Here is a 23412-nt window from a genome sequence, read left to right as displayed (position 1 = left end):
GGCCTCCTCCATCAGCGGGGAGCCTGCTCCAGACTTTTTCTCTCCCTCTGCTCACTCCCCAATGTGCATGTGTGCACTCTCATTCTCTGTGTGTGTGTGTGTCTTGACAATAAATTAAAAAAATCTTTTAAAAAATAGTAAGAAAAGAGAGAGAAAAAGAAAAGTCAGAGTGGGTGCATTTGCTTTGCTGCCCGCACAGAGCGTAATCTGTGATGGAGAGGGGCTGCGGACCAGAGGTAGGGAGGTCACACAGGCCGCCTACAAAGCAGGCCCCCGGGACCAGGGGCTGGGCTCCCAGTCAGCTGTGCCCAGACCTGGAGAGGCCCAGGCCTCTCTGCTCTGTGGAGCAGGCAAAGCAAGCTCAGAGGAACAGGTACCCTTAAGTTTGGGTGAGCTGATGTTCCCCAGCTTGGGCTGGCACCCTGCTCTCTCAGTCGGGTCTGAAGGGAAAAGGAGTCACAAGACGCAAGTGAGGAAAACACATAATGTTCTCCTCTGTTTCCAAACTCTACAACGCTTTGAATTTGCTTTTTAAATTTTTTTTAAGATTTATTTATTTGATAGACAGAGATCACAAGTAGGCAGAGAGGCAGGCAGAGAGAGAAGAAGGGAAGCAGGCTCCCTGCCGAGCAGAGAGCCCGATGAGGGCCTTGATCCCAGGACCCCGGGTTTTGACTTGAGCTGAAGGCAGAAGCCTTAACCCCCTGAGCCACCCAGGCGCCCCTGAATTTGCTTTTTAAAAAGATTTTATTTATTGGAGAAAAGAGAGAGAGAGCACGGCAGAGTAGGAGCAGGGGCAGCGGCAGGCAGAGGGAGAGGGAAAAGCAGGCCTCCCACTGAGGGGGGAGTTCCCTGTGGGGCTCCATCCCAGGACCCTGGGATCATGACCTGAGCTGAAGGCAGACATTTACACGACTGAGCTACACAGGTGCCCTGAAGTTTTATTCTTTTATTTTATTTTTATTTATTTTTCATTTATTTATTTATTTATTTATTTATTTATCTGACAGACAGAGATCACAAGTAGGCAGAGAGGCAGGCAGAGAGAGAGAGAGGAGGAAGCAGGCTCTGAGCAGAGAGCCCGATGCGGGGCTCGATCCCAGGACCCTGGGATCACGACCTGAGCCGAAGGCAGAGGCTTCAACCCACTGAGCCCCCCAGGCGCCCCTATTTTTCACTTTTTTATACTGAAGTTTAAAAAAATGAATACATATATTACAAAAATAGCTTAGAAAGTCACTAAATAGGCAAACCTGGATTGTATGGTATTTCTATTCTGTTTAACCAAACAGGAACAACGCTTAGGAGAGGGGAGAAAATGTGATTTCCAAGTTGTCACATTCTAACATTCAGAATGTCAAAAAATATACAAAAAAAATACAAGGAAAAAGAATTCTAAAAATCATATGGAATTATAAGGGAATCTAAATAGCCAAAACAATCTTTAAAAAGAAAATAAAAGTTGTAGGACCCAGGGTCCTGAGACTGAACCCCCCATCAGGCTCCCTGCTCGGCAGGAAGCCTGCTTCTCCCTCTCCCACTCCCCCTGCCTGTGCCTCTCTCGCTGTATCTCTCTGTGTCAAATAAATAAAAAAAAATCTTTAAAAATAAATAAATATACAGACAAATAAATAAATAATGTTACAGTAATCAAAACAATATTGTACTGGCATAAGTACATCTTATGTATATAGACATCTTATGCCTATTGACATATAGATCGATGGAATAGAAGTGAGAAACCAGAAATCAACCCATAGATCTATGGTCAATTGATTTTGGATAAGGGTGCCAAGTCCATTCAATTGGGAAATAATTGTCTGTTCAGGAAATGATGGCCAACTAGATACCTATATGCAAAAGAATCAAGTTGGAAAAATACCTTACATCATATAGAAAAATTAACTCAAATAGGAAAAAAAATACTTAAATAAGAATTAAGATTAAGAATTACACTTAATACTTAATTAAGTTATATATATACTTAATACTTAAATTAGTATTAAGATTATACAATTCTCATATATAGTTACATAAAACTCATATATATATATATATATATATATATATATAGAGAGAGAGAGAGAGAGAGAGTTATAAAATTATAAAACAACTTCTCTTCAGGTGAAAAAAGGGACAAACTCATGATCTTGGATTTGGCAATGAATTCTTCAATATGACACCAAAGCATAAGCAACAAAAGAAAAATTACATAAATCGGATTTCCTCAAAATCAAAAACTTATTGTGCATCAAAGGACACTATTAAGAAACTGAAAAGAGGGCGCCTGGGTGGCTCAGTGGGTTAAGCCTCTGCCTTTGGCTCAGGTCATGATCTCAGGGTCCTGGGATCAAGCCCCGCATTGGGCTCTCTGCTCTGCGGGGAGCCTGCTTCCTCCTCTCTCTCTGCCTGCCTCTCTGCCTACTTGTGATCTCTGTCTGTCAAATAAATAAATAAATAAATAAATAAATAGAAAGAAACTGAAAAGATGGGCATCTGGGTGGCTCAGTTGGTTAGGCAACTGCCTTCAGCTGGGGTCATGGTCATGGGGTCCCAGGTTAAAGTCCCACATAGGGCTCCCAGCTCCAAGGAACTGGGAGCCTGCTTCTCCCTTTGACCTTCTCCCCTCTCATGCTCTCGCTCTTTCTCACTCTCTCTCAAATAAATAAATAAAATCTTAAAAAAAAAAGAAACTGAAAAGACAACTGACACAATGAGATAAAATATTTACAAATCATGTAATCTGGTAAGATGTTAGTTTCTAGAATACTTAAAGAACACTTACAACTCAGCAATGAAAAGATAAACTACCAAATTAAAAATAGGCAAATGATTAGATTTTTTTCCCCAAGAATATGTCCAAATGGCCAACAAGCATGAAAAGATACTCAGTATCTTTAGTTCTTAGGGAAATGCAAATCAAAACCACAAGATAATACCTCATACGCATTAGAATGGTTGTAAAAAAAAATGGAGGGGCTGGCTCATTTGCAGGAATGTGCAAGTCTTGATCTTGGGGTTTGAGCCACATGTTGGGTTTAGAGATTACTTTAAAAAATGGAATAAAATAAGTGTTGGTGAGGATGCAAAGAGACTGGAACACTCACACATTACTAATGGGAATGTAAAAGGATGCACTTGCTATATGTGGCAGTTCTTCAAAAAATTAAACAGAGAATTACCCTAGGATCCAGGAGTTCTACTAATACGTATAAACCTGAAAGAACGGAAAATGGGTATTCAGGGGCACGTGGGTGGCTCAGTCGGTTAAGAATCTGCCTCCAGCTCAGGTCATTATCCCAGAGTCCTCCGACAGAGCCCCGAGGCAGGCTCCCTGCTCAGCAGGGAGTCTGCTTCTCCCTCTCCCTCCTGCTCCCTACTGGTGCTCTGTCAAATAAATAAAATCTTTTTAAAAAATGGGTATTCAGACAAATAATTGTACATAAATGTAAATGGAAGCACTATTCAAAACAGCCAAAAGATAGAAATAACCTAAATTTCCATCAACTGAGAAATGGATCAACAAAATGTGGCATATTCACATAAGGGAATATCATTCAATTCAAAAAAGGAATGAAGTACTCATGGTTGTTACAAAGTGGATGAACCTGGAAAACATGGTGCTAAGTGAAAGAAGACAGACACCAAAGGCCACATGTTGTATGATTCCATAAATATTAAAAATCTGGAAGAGGCAAACGCATAGAGACAGAAAGCACATTAGCGGTTGCCAAGGGAGGGATGGGGAGTGACTGCTAAATGAATGAGGGGTTTCATTTTGAGTGATGAATATGCTTTGAAAGTACAGGGTGGTGATCGTGGAGAACATTATGAATGTATTACATGTCACTGAATTGTATACATTAAAATGGATAATTTTATGATGTTTGAATTTTACCACAATTAAAAAAAAAACGATATAAGGGAAAAACAATCAGTATGGAAAGACTGTGATAAAGGGCACAAGTGCAGTAAGAATCAGGACAACACATCAGTTTGAGTGTCCTAAGACTCTTATAGGTACTGTGTTCTCCCAATCCAATCCCACTCCCATAAATCTAGATTTGTTTCAGTTTGGGTAAATATTGATGAAGTTGGCAATAACAGAATAAATATCGAGATGAAAAGCCTTAGGGTATAAAGGAGCTACATCTAAAAATTGATAATTTTAGTCCTTTTATACTTTTCATTTTTCCTAAAATTTGTTTCAAATTTTGAATTGTGGAAGGCTTGTAGATATTTTTTTTCCCTGTAGAAAATTAAGATCTAATATCCAGATTTCAAGATCAGGTAGAGCCTAAAACCATATATTACTTTGGCCTTAAGCTTTTTATACCAAAATTAATGCAGATGATGTAAGTGAGGCTTTTAAAGATTTTTTTTTTTTGTATTTGACAAAGAGAGAGATGGCAAGTAGGCAGAGAAGTAGGCAGAGAGAGAGAAAGAGAGGAAAGCAGGCTCCCCGCTGAGCAGAGAGCCAGATGCGGGACTCAATCCCAAGACCCTGAGATCATGTCCTGAGCCGAAAGCAGAGGCTTAACCTACTGAAGCACCCAGGCGTCCCAAGATTTTTAATGAGCAATAAAAACATGACCTTAGGGGCGCCTGGGTGGCTCAGTGGGTTAAGCCGCTGCCTTCGGCTCAGGTCATGATCTCGGAGTCCTGGGATCGAGCCCCACATCGGGCTCTCTGCTCAGCAGGGAGCCTGCTTCCTCCTCTCTCTCTGCCTGCCTCTCTGCCTGCTTGTGATCTCTCTGTCAAATAAAGAAATAAAATCTTAAAAAAAAAAACAAAAAAAAACATGACCTTATCAAGTCACCATTCCATCTGAGGTCATCTGGTAGTTAAATCTCTTAGGATAGTCATGACACAATCAAGGAAAGAGGACACATGAATAGAGATATTACAATTGAAAACAGCCAATTTCTCTGCACAGAATCTATAATTACCCAATCTCTATATTGTGCACATGAAACTAATATAACATTGTATATCAACTATATTTTGAGAATAATTTTTAAAAATAAAATTAAATTTAAAATACCCAGTTCAGGGGTGCCTGGGTGGTTCAGTGGGTTGGGGCCTCTGCCTTCAGCTCGGGTCGTGGTCCCGGGGTCCTGGGATCAAGCCCCGAGTTGGGCTCTCTGCTCCGTGGCGAGCCTGCTTCCTCCTCTCTCTCTGCCTGCCTCTCTGCCTACTTGTGATCTCTGTCTGTCAAATAAATAAATAAAACCTTAAATAAATAAATAAAATAAAATACCCAGTTTAACTCTAGCATCTGACACTATTAAAATACAGGAAGAAAAAGAATATGTTAACCTCTATCAACACACCAATAAGCGGTTTCAAAATAGCTATTTGGAGTACAGATCTAGACAAAGCGTAGTGAGCTTGAAAACCTCCAATTTGAGAAAATGGCTAACCTTTGGCAGGAATGCAGGGATTATGCCGTAACCTTAGCAAGGCAGGCTGGAGAGCTGGTTCTTGAAGCTATAAACAATGAAATGAATGTTATGGTTAAAAATTTTCAACTGACCAAAAAGTAGAAAAAAAGTAATGCCTATCTGTTTATCAAATTCCCTATTTAATTACATAGCCACTGGCTTATATTCAGTTTCTCATCCTCGATAGACTTGGTTTATCAGCCTCAAAAAGGAAATTGTTCTGATTTGATATATTGAAAAATATTAATTTACAGCTTAGCCTTGTCCCTTGGCACATGACAGATTATTAAGTCTCATTATACTCTCATGCGAGCCTTGTATTTGATGACATGAAAAGTGAATCCAAATTTTTTCAAGTTGGGGTATTATTTTATTGTGTGTATATATATGTATATATACATACATACATATATACATATATATGTATATACATATATATATATATGATACAGAGATTTGGCTATTGTAATTACTGATATGTACTACTAGTCAAGTGTAGTAAGACTATTTCATGCTGTTAAAAAAATTTGCTATTTACAGCAAAGGTCCTGGAAAAAGCGACACGAAGATGATCTTCACCAACGAGAAGATGGTGCCACACTGCTCCTGAGAACACAGCTTAAGAGGGAGATGAAGGATGGGGTCCAGGGCCCTCAGCTAAAGGCTGTGGCCACACAGGTCTCTGCAGGGAGGAAAGAGGTGAGTCACAGCTGAGGCTACGCAGAGCCCACAGCGTCGCCCGCCGGGGGAATGGGGACTGCGAAGAAACGCTACGCTTTCCCCATCCCGAGGCAACACCCCGGAACCACAGCTAGCACGAGAGGGGGGCCAGGCGGGAGATCGCGGACACCTCGGCTCACAGAAGCCGCAGCGGCGCCACAACGCAAAACTGGGGTACCGGGGGAGACATTTTGGGTGCACCGGCAAAACTCGTCCCCAGGGCAGGGGTCGTCCTGGCAACAAGGAGGGTGGTGTGTGCCAGGGTAAATAACCCGATCGGGCAACAGGTACACGCCCTCGGTTCCGCAGGAGCCCCTCTCCCTGCCCGAGTCCCAGCGGACAAAAAGCCCTGTCCTTGCATAGCCGCGGGCTTGCATCGCCCGCACCCAAGGACCGCGGGCCACCCGCAGCATCTCGCCGAAAGGGGCCGGGCGGCTGGGAGCTGGCGACCGAGCGATGCCTGCCCTCGGCCTCTGGGGAGTGGGGAGAAAGGGTGGACAGAGAGCCCCGTGCTGGCCTTGAAAGGGGCTCCTCTCGTGCTACCCTTGCGGACGCAGGACGCAGGACCCTCCCGCCCAATGCGGTCGCCGCGTCTACTCCACCCAGAGGGCCGGCGGCGGACACCACTTGCGGAGCTCCAGCAGCACGCTCGGCTGCCGCTTCTCCGCGAGCCCCGTGAGTAGCCCCTTAGAAGTGTCCCTTCCAGATCCCGGGTGGGCCTCAGCTCCTCAACGCCACTGGGGCTCAGCACAGCCTGCAAGCACACTGTTCTCTCCCTTAGAAGCTGACGCCACCCGGTCTTGCACGGCGGCGCCGTTCGGCTGGGGCGGGGGCGGGGCGGTGTGGAGGGCGGGGGAAGACGGGGTGCTGGAGGACACGGTGGGTCCTTGTAAGCCGGCCGAGGGCACTTGGGGGAACTTCAGATGGCCATGGCCTCCTGATGGTGGCTCAGGCACGCGGGTGCGTGAAAGCAGCCCACCCCATGCACTGACCGCACGGCGCACACAAAACAGATACACAGAGAGTGAATTCATAACTTTATTGAAAAGACAACAAGTGCCCCCAGATAGAGGGTCCGTGACTTTGCACTTCTCTCGAATACATTTAGCGGGCATTTAGTGAACTGCTCTTTCGGGTGAGCTCCACAGAACGGGAATCGGCTGCAAATGTTGCCCCGTGGGAAAAAACGGTCACGGAGGCCATTGCGTGGGAAAAGAGCTTACAAGAAAACCATGGACGGGGGATACCCGGGAGCGACCACGGGAGGGCAGCCGCAGGGCGGGTAAGGCGGAGGACGCCAGGGCGGAGGAGGCAAGAAGACCACAGGGAAGGGTGGCATGGGCGGCGGGGGGGGCCCCAGCAGCACTGGCTCGCGAAGAACCCACATGTATTCCGGCTCCTGAATGAGGATGGCACGGCAGGGTCCACCCACGTTAACGACGACGGGGGGGGGCATGGCCACGGGGGGCATGTTTCTGAACCTCAGTGCCCTCTGATGTCTCCTCCACTTGGCCCTCCTATTCTTAAACCAAACCTTCAATCAGAGAGAAAAAGGGATCGTTTTAGTACATTGAGCATTGAACGTCATCCATGAAAAAACACAGCAGGCTACTCTCTCTGCCCTTAAGCTTTGCAACTGCATGGGGGAAGCTATTTCCTCCTTGCTAAAACAGCTTAGGGAAGGTAGGGCCATGGGCCCCTCCCCTGCAGCTCCCCCCGACAGGGCACCCACCATGTGCCAGGCTCTGGCTCAGCTCCCTGCTTTGACTGGCCTCCCACCTTGCATGTGACTTCTCCCCATTCTCAGCAGCAGGTGCAGCTGAGGAACTGCTCTCCGTCCCTGCTGTGACTTTTACCCCTGGGATGCCTGTGTCCTCCCAGCTGACCGACAGCTGTGCAGTGGCCACTACTCCCTAGTGACTAGGCAGGTGTCACCCTGCTTCTGGGGGAAGCTCAGATCGTTCAAAGGCCCTGCTGAGGGGAACAACCCCCATTTTGAAAAGCCCATCTTCAACACAGACTAAGCAAATAATCCAGAGGAACGTGCTGGGTCTTGCAACAACAGCTTTCCTTTAAGGATGACAAAAGGGTCATTCCTCTTCTGAAACCTCTTCCCAGTGAAAAAGAGGGCATTGTGAGCGAGGCTTTGGACATGGAGGGCCCAAGAGCCTGTGGCTGGTCTTGCTGGGACAGAAGGAAGCTGGACACTATCTGAATATTAGAGATGTTGGGGACAATGCCTGTTTACATGAACTAGGACCAGACTGACGAAATTCTTATACCCTTGCCCAGCCAGCAGCCTGGGGGCAGAGAGGCATGCCGCCCTCACTGTGCCCCATTCCGCCTCATCCAGCCTGCCCCACCCTCCAGGCTTTCCTGGGCTCAGCAGCCTGTCAGCTCCCTCTGCTCTGGCTGCGCTTCCAGCACCCTGGACAGGACCCCTGCTCTCTTGCTCTAGCTCTCTCTCAATCAATCAATCAATCAATCAATCAATAAAATCTTTAAAAAAAATAAAAGGAAATTCAAAGCGCTGTAGAGTTTGGAAACAGAGGAGAACATTATGTGTTTTTTCTCACTTGCGTCTTGTGACTCCTTTTCCCTTCAGACCCGACTGAGAGAGCAGGGTGCCAGCCCAAGCTGGGGAACATCAGCTCACCCAAACTTAAGGGTACCTGTTCCTCTGAGCTTGCTTTGCCTGCTCCACAGAGCAGAGAGGCCTGGGCCTCTCCAGGTCTGGGCACAGCTGACTGGGAGCCCAGCCCCTGGTCCCGGGGGCCTGCTTTGTAGGCGGCCTGTGTGACCTCCCTACCTCTGGTCCGCAGCCCCTCTCCATCACAGATTACGCTCTGTGCGGGCAGCAAAGCAAATGGACCCACTCTGACTTTTCTATTCCATTTTCCCCTTCTTACTTCTCTCTTCCCCCCCCCAAATTTTCCTTTGATTCCACTCAGGCGAGAGATGGCCTCAATCACCCCCTGATCCATGGACCCACAAATTAGCCATCACCCACTGAGCCAATGAAAAAGTCTTTCCAATCAGCACATGCCAGAATCCAGCCTAACTAAGAGCCAGTCCCCACTAGTGACAAATGCCACACAATCTCTTCGTAAAAGGACCACAAAAGGAAGACCAAGATCTCAGGTGTCAGACATTCCTCTCCGGAATGTCCACTAACCTGCTCGGTGGTTTCAGAAATTAGAATGTGAGTCCTATGCCGAAGGCATCATCCTCGCCTGCCGCTTCCCCCTGTGCTCCCATCCCACGGCAGCCACCTGGCTGGACCGGCCTCCACCTTGGCTAGCTTGGTGGGACCTTGCTGGAAAGTGTTGTTTCTGTCTATTTGCTCTATGAGACCGATTTCAAAGGTGGCACCTCCCCCCTCCCATGTCCACCATAATACACCATCTACTATTTAAGAAGGTTTTCAGGCTGACGGATCTTTCCTCTCTCAGGCTGAAGGAGTTCCAGAAAATGAAGACGTAGGCCCGCCACTCTCCACACCTGTTTGCCAAATACTTAAAAGCAACAGCTCTAAAAATAAATTAATGAAATTTAAGATTTTTTAAGTAAAACAAAATATTTTCTTCAGTTGAAAAGTGAAATTGCCTTCGTCTGAATCCTAGAGCAAGAAATCGTATTATATTAGGGCGCCTGAGTGGTTCACTGGGTTCAGCGTCTGCCTTCAGCTTGGGTCAAGATCCTAGAGTCCCAGGATCCAGCCCCATGAGGGGCAGCTCCCTGCTCAGCAGGAAGCCTGCTTCTCCCTCTGCCCCTCCAGGCTGGTGGGCTTGGGTTAGCTCGGTGGTGTGCTCACTCCCTCTCTCAAATAAATAAAACCTTTAAACAACAACAAAAAAAGTAATCATATATATTAAAAAAAAAAAAACACCAAAACAGCAACAGACCTAGACACTTGCACTAAAAACAGTTAAGAGTAAAAAGAAATGTTTGAACTTTTAAAATTAAAAAAACATTTATACTGACAGAATAAAATTGTTTTGGTCTGAATCCTAGAGAAATAAAATCATAATATTAAGAGGGAAAAGCATAGCAGGAGCCCCAGGCGGTTGTACTTGACGCCCTACCCTCCGCCTAAGTCTCAGCTTCACTGGACAGAAGGTAGTTGCTTATCTGCTGTGTCATATGTGTGAAATCTTCCCTCAAGCCTACGCCAAAATATTTGTAAATTCGCTCCTTATGCAACGAGCTTATGCTTGTTTTCAAAAAATGAGTGTAATTCAGCTCCTTAGTGCATTAATTTGAATGATTTCCACTTCAGACTCCCTCCCGACGTGACCCGATGATGAAGAGGGGCCCGCATGATAATCCTCTCAGGAGTGGAGCTGTACGTGAGTAGGTGCGCTTGCGGCTATCCTTTTCTTTCGATGTGTATAAAATGTCTATGTTTCTGGAGCTATTATTATAAAATAACATTCCATATTATATATATAAGCATATATATATATTACAAAATAAAACCCATTATAAAATGGGGTACAGATAAATGTATTATATATATAATATCTACAAGTCACATGAGTAATTATACAGGAGTATATATGAATTACATAAATATACCCTTATACTATAATACTTAAATAATACATGATGACGCTGTTGTAGAAAACCATTACTACTATATAATGATATTGCTGTATCAACATATGACCATACCAATCAAGAACTAGTATCACTTAATAATAAATATTAATCTGCAATTGACACAATAAAGAACACTCTACTGGCTCTAGTATATGGCAATTATATACTACATAAGACTATAATAATAGCATCATGGATAATACTTATATTAATTATCTGTGAATTATATAAATATATTTTGTATTAGCTACAACAATTAGGTCACACTGATATATGTATGTATATATATGTATACATATATATATAGTACTCATCTGTTACTGAAAATACTTAAAAAAATAGACTTCTGATATTCTGCGTATTCCTTGTATATACGTTCAACATATCAAATATATGTTCTGTCTTAGGTAAAGATATACGCATCTATTCTATGAATTAATGTACTTCATCCAGCATATAATTGATATGCATACTTACTCCATTTGATGTATTTCTATCTTACATATTGGTATTAGATATAAATACGTAGGTAGGTTTGTATATAGATAACTATTACCTACAAAGATAGTGCGTATACTATATATAGGCTCTGTAATTCTGGTTACATTTCTATTTACACTATATTTAAAAATTTATATAAATACGAGTATTCTATGTCTAATTCAGTGACATCTAAAAGTATATATACGTACAGTTTATACAAACATATATGTGTATTTTATACAAGGGATACTATACTATACTGATTTTTCCATTCCTTTAGGAAATCGCATTCCCTCTGGAAATGGGCAATTTCCCTAGCCTGGGCTTTCTTTCTCCCATTTCCCCCCCCCCCGACCCCCACCGAGACCCAGAAGTTCAACACTTATTTCCCAAAACTAGCAAAGGCAACAAGACCCGGGAAGGTGAGAAGGTCTAGGACAGAGGTGTCCAAGTCCTGAAGCCTGTTGTAGAACCGCTCCCAGCCAAATGGTTTTTTTTCTGGTTTACTGACCTGCACTCTGGCTTCAGGCACGTTCATGAATCTTGCAAGCTCCTGGCTGAGGGGAGAAAATCCCAAGTACTCAGGATTGGGAGTTGGGGGTGAGTTAAAATAGAGGATTTTTCCTTCCTCTTCCTAAAATTTGTCCTCAGGGAGGCGTCAGTGACATCTGATGGACCAATCTCTACATTAGAAAAAGTCACACCATTTCGGGATTTACAGTGAGATTCAGGTGACCAAGAATGGAAGGAAAGCCAGGGCTCCCGGTTGAAGGAGGCAAAGTCCCCAAGAGCACGGGAAATTCTAATTCCGTTTCTTCTGGTGTTACCAATTACAAAATGAAGAGGATCTCTCTCTACAGACTTTCGATCTTTGCTCTTACCCATTTTATGGATTAACTTAGAGCCCTCTCATAAGGTGCTGTCCCTTCATCTCTCTCTCTCTCTCTATCCCCGACCACCCCTCCCATTTCTCTCTCTCTCTCTCTGTGTGTGATGATCAGGTTCGAGTACATTCCCACTGGGTGCTAAGGGACGGCACCAACTGCTGTTCATTCCTTGGTGGTGTTATTTTCAAGTTTTGGTCACACTGACGTCCCCCGTCCTCCCCCCGCACCTCCCCCCACGGGCGGACGCCACGCCCCCACCACTCTTCTGGACCCTCTAGGTTGAACTTTCCGCAAGCAACATTTTTTCCCCCCGCAAGCAACATTTAATTGTACTTCTTTTTACTTCAGATTTTCAGATTTTCATTTCAAATAATCTCTACGACCGGCATGGGGCTGGAATTTAAGACCCCAAAGTCAAGAGTTGCAGGCTCAACCGACTGAGCCAGCCTTTTCTTTTGTTTTTCTTTCGTTTTGCTTTAACTTTTAAGGTTTTTTCAAGACCTCTAGCAAAATCTAAGGGAAGGCAGAACATTCAGGAATCCAGATAGTTTCCGACTGTAGTCTTAAAAATGTAAAAATGAGTGCAGGGGCCTCACGGTGGGTGTAGAGATTCCTTAAAATGAACAATTTGTACAAAAGTGATGACGAGCAGGTTTCTGACGACGTTAGAGAGAGGTAGGCTCGTAAGCCCTTCGCTCCCGCGTGTCAGACCTGCGGCCCTCGTCCCCGCCAGCCTGCTTCCAGCAGGACCTTCCTCTACTAAGGGCGGCGGACACTTTGCGGGCCGGACGCGTTCAAATGGGCGTGAACGTCCGCCTTCAGCCCCCGCCCCCGCCCGCGTGCCCGGCAGCCTGGAGGCCGCTGGCCTTTCCGTCCGCGGCGAGGACCCACACGCTGAGAGTCCGCCCGCGCCCCCCCCCCCCCGGGCCGCCCCGCCCCCCCGGCCCGCCCGCGCCTCCCCGGGCCCGCGCCCAGGGCCGCAGTCCGCTTACCGCATCAGCGCGTTGGGATACTGGGTGCGCTGGAACAAGCTCTCCAGCTCGCGCAGCTGCAGCCGGCTGAACGGGACGCCATGGGCCGCCCGCTGCCCGGCCCCCGGTGCCCGGCCTGGGGCGGCGGCCTGGGGCGGCGGGCCCTCCGGCAGCGGCGGCCCCTCGGGCAGCGGCGGCCCCTCGGCCCCCTGTGGCCCCTCCGGCTCGGGCTGGCCCTCCTGCCCCTCCTGCCCCTCCTGCTTCTCCGGCTGCCCTGGCGCAGGCGGTGGAAATTCTGCGGCCTCGCGGCCATCCGCCGGCTTGTCGACGCCGCCGCCATCACTGTCGCCGACGCCATCGCTGTCGCTGACGCCATCGCTGTCCGCCTCCTCCTGGACTTCAGCGGCTCCAGGGCCCCGCTCAGGTGCGAACTCGGCCCCCGCTTCCGCCGCCGCTCCCTCTCCGGCATCTTCGGGAGCCTCGGGGTCTCCGGGCTCTCCGGTTAGTGACATCGCCTCAGGCTGGGTTTCTGCAAAGGACAAGATCCACACAGAAAGATCAGGGCGTCGGAGCCCGGGGCTGTGGGAAGGAGGGGGTGAGGGACAGCCTCTGCGGGGTGACCGGACCGCTCCCCTCGCCCGGGGACCTTGGTCTCTGGGGCTCGACGCCGGCGCCTGTCCCAATGGGCACGGACCTTGCGACACTTCCCGCTCTTCGTCGACGCCCAGGCTGAGGAAGCCGGTGCCCTCGTCCTGGTCTGGGCCCGGAGGCTCCATATCCCTGTTGCCGTTTGGCACAGATTCCCCGTCAGACCCCGCGGGCTCCATGGGGGACGCAGAGAGCGGTGGCCTGCCGACCGGCTTCCGCCAAACGGTCCTGGCGTTGTCAGGTTCCGGGAAGTCTGAGTAGCCGCCCTCCCTATATATACCCCCCACCCCCCGCTGCGGCGGGGGTGGGGGGGTGCTCGCCGAGGTGCGCATGCGGCTCGGGCTCGGGCCCCAAGCCTGCCTGTGCACTTGCGAGGGTACTCCCGGAGGGAGCACTTGGCCTAGGGCATCCGAGCCGTCGCGGCCTAGCTAGAGAGGCTGAGTCTTCCAGTCGGCGCTGGGCTCACACGCCCCAGACTGGGGGCCTGTGCCCCCCAGGGAAAGTCGCCGCGCTGGATCGTGCCAGCCCGTGTGGGCAGGGGAAGACGCAGAGCCCACCCTAGCTCTGGAGACCCCACCGAGGGCTTGGGAGAAGGTCCCTGGCCAGCCCTGCGAATCCAGCAGCCGCCACTAGGCAGGAAATAGTCATCCGAGGACTGTGATGGGCTCTGAGGTGGCACAGTCTGAGGCTTTTCGGGGAGACGACCCAAGTCAGAGCCCGCCACACCCCCGGCTCCCCGGGAACGGGAGCTGGTGCTGGGGTCTTCTGAGCGTGTCTGGTGCCCAGATGCACCGTGCAGATGAAACCATGCTTGCCCCTTCACAGGGGCCTGGGCCTCCGGGATTTTAGTCCCGAAGCCACACTTCATGTCGGGGCTGCGAACCTGCACGGGGCTTAGCGCCTTCCAAGTCGGCTCAAACTGGACAGCCCTCCCACGGGTTGGGGTTTTGTTCAGTTTTCCTCGTTCAAACGTTGCTCTTCTCATCGCCACCATGGATGCCAAAACCCCTTCGGGCACAGCGTCTATACCTCCGCCTCGAGACTTCTCTCTACAAGCATGCATGTTCCTTATGGTGGGACCCTTTGGATCTGGGTCATTACCCACTTCCTGGCCTTTGCCCCCCCCCCCGCCCGCCCCGACACTCTCCTCCCCTGGGTTTTCCATGAAATATCTTCCTGAGCCCTTGTTGAGGAATAGATGAATTTTATTTCTTGCTTGTTGTTTTTCTTTTCCGTTCTTGTTTTTGTTTCTTCTAGCGAGGATACATCCTTATTGGTTGGAGAGTTGAGTTGAGCAAGTTTTTGGTTTCTCCAGGTGAGTCCAATAAAGGGACAGGGCCCAGAGGTTTGGGGGATGGAAGGAATCGATGATAGTGACTATACAGTTTGTCCCAATTCAGTAAATGCCAGGTGTCCTGCATTCTTTCAGAAGTGAATTTTACATCCAAAGAAGAAAACCCTAAGCATATACTGAGCTCAACCTGATGGTAGGCATGATTTTTTTTTTTTTTTCAAATGAAAGAGAGCAGGCCCGATTGAGGGCTCTGTGGTTTTCCCTTCTGGAACTGTTTTATAGATGCTCCAACACCTATTACTATCCTAACTATTGGAAATAGCTCCTAGGCCCGGGTCCTGTGCTGGACAATGTCCCTGAAGGACCCCGCGATCACCGCACAGCCGAGCTCACCACTCTAGTTGAAATCCGAAGCTACAGCATTCCCACGGGCTCCCGAGGGCATCGTGGGCCCAAGGTACCTCAGCCACCGCGCCTGAGGGGGGAGAAGTGCCCCTGCCTCGTGGTCCTGGAGGATGGCTCAGACACCCACCGCAGGTTTGGGGACCAGTCCCTTTTCACAGGTGTGGTAAGGGATGGAGACTGCACTACCCCCTCCTGACTCGAACCAAATGTCTCCTCCTGGGCTTTGGTCTTGTTGAGTGCCGCCGGCCCCCGACCGGCACCCCCTGGCCAGGTAGCCCGGGCACAATTTTGACCCGAGTCTACTTATTGTGTGAGAGACCTCAAGGGCTTCCGTCCTGTGCCTGTTGGCCTCCCTGCGGTCTCCGCGTGCCCTTTCCTGCCTCCGTCTCCACGGAGCGGTCCTGTCTGCTGCCCTTCAGTCTTTCGTGGGACCCTCGGCCTCTCTCGCCCTACCTGGGCATCAGGTGTGCTAGCATTTACTTACACCGTTTCCTTCCATCACTTCACCCTTGGCACACCTTAGGAAGCAAATGAAACCTCGTCCTTAGCAAAAATAGCCCCGAGTCACGGTTCCTTGGGTCCCGTTCATCGGAGGGGGGCTCTGGAGCCAGAGGGATGCCGGCGGCCTCCGGCTCGCTCATCCCTTGCGAGCTGGCGGGGCTGCGGATCTGCTTGGTCTCACTCTGCCCTGGTTTCCTCGTCTGTAAGAGGAGAGCAACGACCTCGGCAGCGTGCTGCCGGAGTGACTGAGATGACACACAGGAACTATGGCTGATGGCCCTGCCCTGCCCTCCCCCATCTGGACTGCAGCCCGTCTTGTGTTGCTTTACTCACAGGCGCCATGAGAGCAGAGAGCCGCTGGTTCGTCGCCGGCGGTCGGTCGGCAACGAGGACAGATCGTGATCTTGTGACCTAAGGTCTCTAGCCTTACCTGTCCCGTGGGGCTCTGTTTCGGTTTCTTGTTTTCTTGTTTTATTTTTCTTAAAGAATCTGTCTACCCAGTGTGGGGCTGGGACCCCTGACTCCAAGATCAAGAGCCACGGGCTCCCCCACCTGAGCCAGCCAGGCTTCCCCCACCGTGTCCCTTGGTACCTACACGGGCTTCAGGCAGTAAACCTGTGTTGGCCGCTGTGTTTCCAGGGCCCTCTGCCAGGCAGTGCGGGGAAGGAGTCCCGTCCAGACCCAGCCGTCCTGGCGCCCTGGTTCTCCCAGCCCACGGGAGAGACAGAAGCTGGAAGTGATGGAGTCCCAGCAGCACTAACGCGCTCTGCGACCCAGGTAAATCGGCTGATCTGTCTGGGCCTCCCGGGCCCCCTCTGCGAGATGGGGATCACGATGGCCCCTGCTCTCCCGAGGGGAGCTGTGGCTCTTACTCGAGGTGATGCAAGTAAGGCCTAGGGGGAGGGCTCGGTCCGCTGGAGCCCACGCTGGAGTGAAGGGGCGAGGCCTGAGTGAGGTCAGACTGGACGTGGGCCCTGCCTGTGGTCAAAGGAGCCGGACAGGGCGTCTCAGCCCTGCTCCCGAGCGGAGCCTCGGACCTGTGCTTGCTCGTGCTGGTGACCTCCCGGGAGTGCTCCCTGTGCACTGCAGCCTGGCTCGTGGGCCTTACCGCTGTCCCTTGAGGAGGGCTGGGCGCTGGGTGCCGGGGGTGGTAGACGCATTGTGGGTTTTTCCTTTTCGCCTTAACCAAGGCAGTGCAGGCTGAGAGAGGTTCGGTGACTTTGGCAAGGTGACACAGCTTGGTGGAGGGGGCCCAGGAGCCAAACCTCTGCAGCGACTGGTCCTAGCAGCCCCTGGTCCAAGCCGATTTGGCTTCTGGCGAGTCGTGGGGCTTCCCTTCCACCTCAGAGGCCGTCAGAGTCCGGTCCGTGGCAAGCAGGCTGTGCCTTGAGCTTCGGGACAAGGGGGTAGTGTGAGCAGCCCCAGCAGGGAGGAGAGGAGACGTCTGAACTTGTCTCGGGGCACCCGGACACGGCCGGAGGGCTCTGGAGTGTGAGCTGGAGAGGAAGCTAGGGAGAAGTCTGCAGGGAACTCTGTATTGAGGGGCCAAAAGGTTGCAACGTCAGGTGGGGCCCGAGTTCGAGGAGGGCGTTGGAATGTGTACCTTTGGGATGATGGAAGCTGACAGTGGGTGGTCATGGGGGCGCCCTGATGAAAGCGCGGTTGTAGGATGAGTTTCCGGGGCAGGGGGAGCCTCCGCTGGCCCCGGGTTCCGTTCATTGTAGTTAGTGGGGGGTGGGGATCAAGGTCCGGAGCCAGAGCCCTTACTTGGAGGCCACTGGCGTCCACCAGGTACGTCGGGAGGTCCCTGGAATTGGAGTGGAAAATTCCGTGTGTGGTGGCATTGCAGTAATGTGTACCTTTCATCAGCTCGAGGGGGGACAGTGCCCCTAACCACCCCTCCCACCTCAGGAAACATCAGAGGAAAGACCAGGGACTTGAGTAGAGTAAGCGGCTGTGGACTTGGGGCACACGCTTCTGGTTTCAGGGCACAGCCTCGTTCGTCTTCTTTCTGGCTCTCTCTCTGCTCACTGCATGGCAGGGGCAAGGCTGACTGTCCCGGTGCCTCCGTTTCTCCAACGGGAAATAGGGCAATGATCCCTGTCACTACCACTGCCACTAGAATAATGACAATCCTCCCACGGACTTCTTATGAAGTCAGAATGAAGTATGGAAAGATGGCTGCCTTTTCTCTCTCCTTCCTTCTATCCTTCCTTCTCTCCTTTCACTCTCCTTTCCTCTCTCCCTCCCTCCTTTCCTCATTCTCTCCCTTTCTCTCCTCTTCTCTTTCCTTCCTCATCTTCTCCTCTCTTCTCCCTCCCTCCCTCTCTCCCTTCTTTCCTTTTATTCTCCTCTCCTCTATCCATTCTTCTCTTCTCTTTCCTTTTATTCTCTTCTCCTCTATCCGTTCTTCTCTTCTAGCTGTGATATTTTTTTTTAAGATTTTTTAAAAAATTATTTGACAGAGAGAGTTGGGACAGGCGGTCAAGCAGTGGGGAGCCGGATAGGGAAAAGCAGGCTTCCTGCTGAGCAGAGAGCCTGATGACAATGTGGTGCTTGATCCCAGGACCCTGGAATCATGACTTGAACTGAAGGCAGTTGCTTAACCGACTGAGCCACCCAGGCGCCCCATGTCTGTGAAAATTAAAGGAAACTCAAGGCTGGGGCACCTGGTAGGCTCAGTCAGCAGAGCCTGTGACTCTTGATCTCGGTGTTGTGAGTTTGAGCCCCCTGTTGGGTGTAGAGGTTACTTAAAAAAATGTTTTTTAAATCTTTTTAAAAAATGAAAGAAACTCAAAACAATATGTCTTTTCATTTCTACAACTTTATGTGTGTGGCATTTCCACAAAAGCCATTTCACCGACATAACCACAGCCTCATCCAAGCACCTAAAGAGCAACAATAATCTGTCGAAATCAGGCCCAGGCAGCTACATCTTGACTTCCCTAATTGCCTCAACAATAACTTTTTTTATAGTTGTTAATTTTAGAACTTAAGGGGCACCCGGTGGCCCAGTTGTTGAAGCGTCTGCCTTCAGCTCAGGTCATGATCTTGGGGTCCTGGGACTGAGCCCTCTCTGGCTACACGCTCAGTGGAGAGTCTGTCTCTCCCTCCCCCTTCTGCCCCTCGCCCTGCTTGTGTGCATGAATAAATGAAATCTTAGCAATAAATAATAAATAACGTGTGAGAGTTCTGTATTTCCGTAATACGGTGTGTTCATACACCGCTTATCATTCATGTAGGGAAAGGGGCATTGTGTTTTCTTTGAAACATAGCAGCTTAATCTACCTTTTTTTTTAATCCACTTTTTTAAAAACAACTTTTCCTTTTCTTTCTTCATTGTATTTTATGCATCTTATATACATTGCCTTAAATCATAAGGTAGAGAATAAATGGATGAATGAATGAATAACAGAAAAGGTAGTTAAGGCACAGAAAAGCGAATCCTTCTAAGTGGTTCAGGTACAAGAAGAAATGAGAAATATCTGGCTTTTACCTAGTGATTTAATCTGCTTAATTTGAATCCAGAAATATTGCATAAAGATACATTAATGTGAATCCTTAATTCAGCAGAATGTCCACGGTATGGGGTTATTTTGGCTAATGAATCTTATGATGGGGACACCTGGGTGGCTCAGTCATTTAAGCGTCTGCCTTCGGCTCAGGTCATGATCTCAGGTCCTGGGATGGAGCCCCACATTGAGCTCCCTGCTCAGTGGCTAGCCTGCTTCTTCCCCTTCCTCTGCCTGCTGCTCTGCCTACTTGTGCTCTGTCTATCTCTCTCAAGTAAATAAATTTTTTAAAAATGTAATGATGAACTGAGAATGAACACACAACTTATTTTTTTTCTTTCCATCTTTTCCATTGACGAGAAATGTGAAAACATGCACAGTACGTTTTTCTCTCAAATTCAAAAATTTGTTGACGTGAATTGAATATTTAAGTCAATGAGTTTCATTATGGCCCCTTATGAGTTGTGTGATCTTGGGCATGCTATTCAATCTCTGTCTGTGCTAGTTTCTTCGTCTGCAGAAGAGGTTCAGGGTGATTCGTGCATGTTGCTTGGCGAGGTAGTGGTTCACAGTGAGCCCTCGGAAAGCTGTGGCTCTTATTACTGTCTATTCATGTTACATGTAAAACACCACCCAGCTGTGTTGGGGGTAACAAACAATGTGGAATACTCAGTCTTGTGCAAAGGACCCTAGAATGCCAAATAAGTATTAAGAGTTATTCAAAATATCATTTGTCGGGGCATCTGGGGGGACTCAGTTGGTTGAGCAACCAACTCTTGGTTTCAGCTCAGGTGATGATCTCAGGGTCTTCGGATCAAGCGCCACATCAGGCTCTGCACTCAGTGGGGAGTCTGCTTGGAATTCTCTCTCTCTCTCTCCCCCCGCCCCTCCCCCTGCTTATACGCTGTCTTCCTCTCTCTCAAATAAATAAATCTTTAAAAAATGTATACACACACACACACACACGTGTGTGTGTGTGTGTGTGTGTGTGTGTGTGTAATTTGTCTATTGCCCATGGGTTAAGTTCTTTTCCTGGTTCTCAGGGGAAGGTATGGTGAGAAGAAGCAGGGTGAGGCTAATGGACCTCGATCTCTGACCTTGAATTTGGTTGCTACTCTTGGACAGCTACCTCAAGACCGTGAGCTCTCTTTCCTTATCTTTTCACAGCCCATCTGAATCAGGATGGTGGCCAGCTTTCTTGTTTCTTGCTTAGAATGAAGATTTATTCTCTTTTTAGCTAAAGGTTACAGGGAGTTTTGAAACGATATAGAGTGCATTCATCTAACAGAATGTCAGGCTCTATGTGAAATAGATGGCAGAAGATCCAGGTGTTAAACTGACACCTTGAAATTGTTTTATTTTTTTATTTTTTTATTTATTTTAGAGAGAGTCTGCGTGTGAGTGAGCATGAGTCGGGGCAGGTGCAAATAGAGTGGGAGAGGCAGTGCATTTCAAGCAGACTCCACACCGAGTGCGGAGCCCCCGGTCAGGCTCCCTGCTCATCAGGGAGCCTGCTTCTCCTCCCTCTGCCGCTCCCCCTCCTTGTGCTAGCTTGCTCTCTCTCTCTGTCACATAAATAAATAAAGTATTTTTTGAAAAATGTTAGAACCTAAGCTTTATTGTGTCCATACTGATAAAATACAGGAGAACTCTTGAGAGTCATTTGCATATAGAATTCTAGCCTTAGGAGGGGGAGGAAGAAGTCAAAGGTAGCCCCAAGTTAACTGTCACTGCTGATGGTTACAAGTGGTAATAAAGCGGCATGGATTTTGTGTTCTCTGCCCCATCTCAGCACACCGTGGACTCTTCAGGTTGTTCCAGGAAGCTGTATCATTTTCCATACTGACCCCCAGCCTGAAGCCTGGGACAGCAGGTTCCTCTCCTGTAATCCGGTGTTAAGGGTAAATAAAATTCCATGATTTTTCTTTAAATTGTGTCTGATATACTAGACCATTAGGACCAGGAAACTTGTAAAATCACCACTGTTCATAGCTCCATGTGGTGAAATATATTTAAATATAAAGCATGTGTTTAAATATTAAGCATATTTATATAACAATATATATTTATATATATTATTAATTATTATTTATTATATATTATATAGAAAAACATATATATTTATATATTTATATATATAAAAATATAATATATTTTGTGTTCTATATTATTTATAATTGTATACATAAACATTTATATAACAAAAATATAAGTTTATTTAATATTTAAATTAAATATATTTAAACATAATGGAATATCATTTGGCCTTAAAAAATTAGAAAATGCTGTTTACAAAAACTTGGGTGAACCTGGAGGACATTATGTTGAAAAAAATAAGCCAGACACAGAAAACACAAATAGTGCATGATCTCACTTACATGTGGAATCTAAAAGAATTCAACTCATAGAAGCAGAGAGCAGAAGGGTGGTTTTCAGGACCTGGGGTTTAGGGGAAACGGGGAGATGCTGGAGCAAGAGGACAGAATTTCATATATGCAAGATTAATATGTTCTGGAGTTTGTACATCATGGTGATTAGGTTAACAATACCAGCTTGATATTTGAAATTTGCTAAGAGAGTGGATCTTAATTGTTCTTACCAGAAATAAAAAGCAAACTAGTGAGGTGATAGGTAGGTGTGTTAATCACCTTGATTTGGGCAATCATTTCACAGTGTATACACATATCAAAATACCAAGTTGTATACCTTAAATATTTGCAATTTTTATTTGTTACACCTCCTTAAAGCTAAAAGAATTCAGATAAAATGACACAGAAATAGAGGAAGAAAATGATAAAGGTGATAAATAACGCCACACGAGGACATTTAAAGGAATATCTACACCAATAATAAGAGGAACAATAACTAACCATCATTTAGGAACAATAGCTAGGCTTCTAGAGCACTTAGGAAGGCCTTTTGGTTCTCCTCTGCTACCTTAACCCTTATACTCCACCCTCCCCAACTCCCAACAAAGAATTTGCATTTATAAATTGTGTTATCATCTCAAATGGGAGATGTTTGTTCAGCACCCAGGAAGCGGTGGAAGCGGTGGTTGATTGCCTACTTAGTGTCCGGCACTCAGAATTCTTTGATGAATAAAGCAGGGCTCCTAGTCTGCCTTCAGCTTGGGTCATGATCTCAGGGTCCTGGGATGGAGCCCCGCATCAGGCCGTCTGCTCAGCAGGGAGCCTGCTACCCTCCCCCCCCCCCCGCCTCTGCTTACTTGTGATCTCTCTCTCTGTGTCAAATAAATAAATAAAATCTAAAAAAAAAAAAAAGCAGGGCTCCTAGAGCACACTTAGCATGATAAACACTGAGAAATGTACAGACTTGTTGAATCACTACATCGTACACCTGAAACTAATGTAACACTGTATGTTAACTACACTGGAATTAAAATAAAAAACTTAAGAAAAAATAGGGCTCCTTCCTTCCAGGAGCTTAATTTAGTGGCGGAAAAAAATGTGTTCTGGAAAGAGAATATAAAATGAGTTAATTCTTGATGGAAGGGAGATCTGGCTGTGACATCTGTCACCCCACTGATAGCCAGGGCTGGATCACCTGATCTGGCTGGGAAAAAAGATAAAGTAAAATCAAATTAAAACAAGTAAATTCCAGAGGGCAGGAGGTGCTTGGCCATGTCCACTCCCAAGTTGGGAGGTGGAAGGTTGAGTGGGAGACCAGGTCGCCTTATGAAGGGAGTAAGGGAGAAGGATTTATAAGGGCTTGACGCAGATGGATGGAAGATAAGGATGAAAATGGGAGCAAAGAAGGCAATTGTTTAGGTAATAAGAAATACTAAGTTGTTGTTTAGGTAATAAGAAATACTAAGTAATTGGCTTTAGATTTTTGTAACTTTTTCCCCTAAGTTCCTGCTAGATTTCGTATTCTAGTAGTCAATGTATTTTCAGTGAAATGTAAAAAATACTCCCGTTCTCTTTG

The 23412-nt window shown here is 47.6% G+C and overlaps 1 protein-coding gene and 1 long non-coding RNA gene across 3 annotated transcripts; one reads left to right on the top strand and one right to left on the bottom strand.

The window, feature by feature from the left end:
- Positions 1-7194: 7194 nt before the first annotated feature.
- LOC125092330 (rhox homeobox family member 2B-like) lies at positions 7195-14013 on the bottom strand. Its single transcript, XM_047716726.1, has 4 exons — positions 13802-14013; positions 13129-13636; positions 11761-11806; positions 7195-7698 (listed from the first exon to the last, which is right to left on the bottom strand). The coding sequence occupies exons 1-4, from the start codon at positions 13932-13934 to the stop codon at positions 7384-7386; spliced, it is 1002 nt and encodes a 333-aa protein (XP_047572682.1). The 5' UTR covers positions 13935-14013; the 3' UTR covers positions 7195-7383.
- Positions 13539-16733, top strand: LOC125092331 (uncharacterized). Of its 2 annotated transcripts, none has more exons than XR_007124877.1 (3): positions 13539-15586; positions 16291-16371; positions 16595-16733. It is a non-coding gene; the product is annotated as an uncharacterized LOC125092331 (long non-coding RNA). The 2 variants fall into 2 exon arrangements; XR_007124876.1 differs by having other exon boundaries at positions 13539-15070; positions 15185-15586; positions 16291-16727.
- The last annotated feature ends 6679 nt before the right edge of the window (positions 16734-23412 follow it).

Source organism: Lutra lutra, chromosome X, assembly GCF_902655055.1.
Source record: "Lutra lutra chromosome X, mLutLut1.2, whole genome shotgun sequence".
NCBI lineage: Eukaryota > Metazoa > Chordata > Mammalia > Carnivora > Mustelidae > Lutra > Lutra lutra.
The sequence above is the reverse complement of the archived record's forward strand: the minus strand, read 5'-3'. Positions and strand labels throughout refer to the sequence as shown.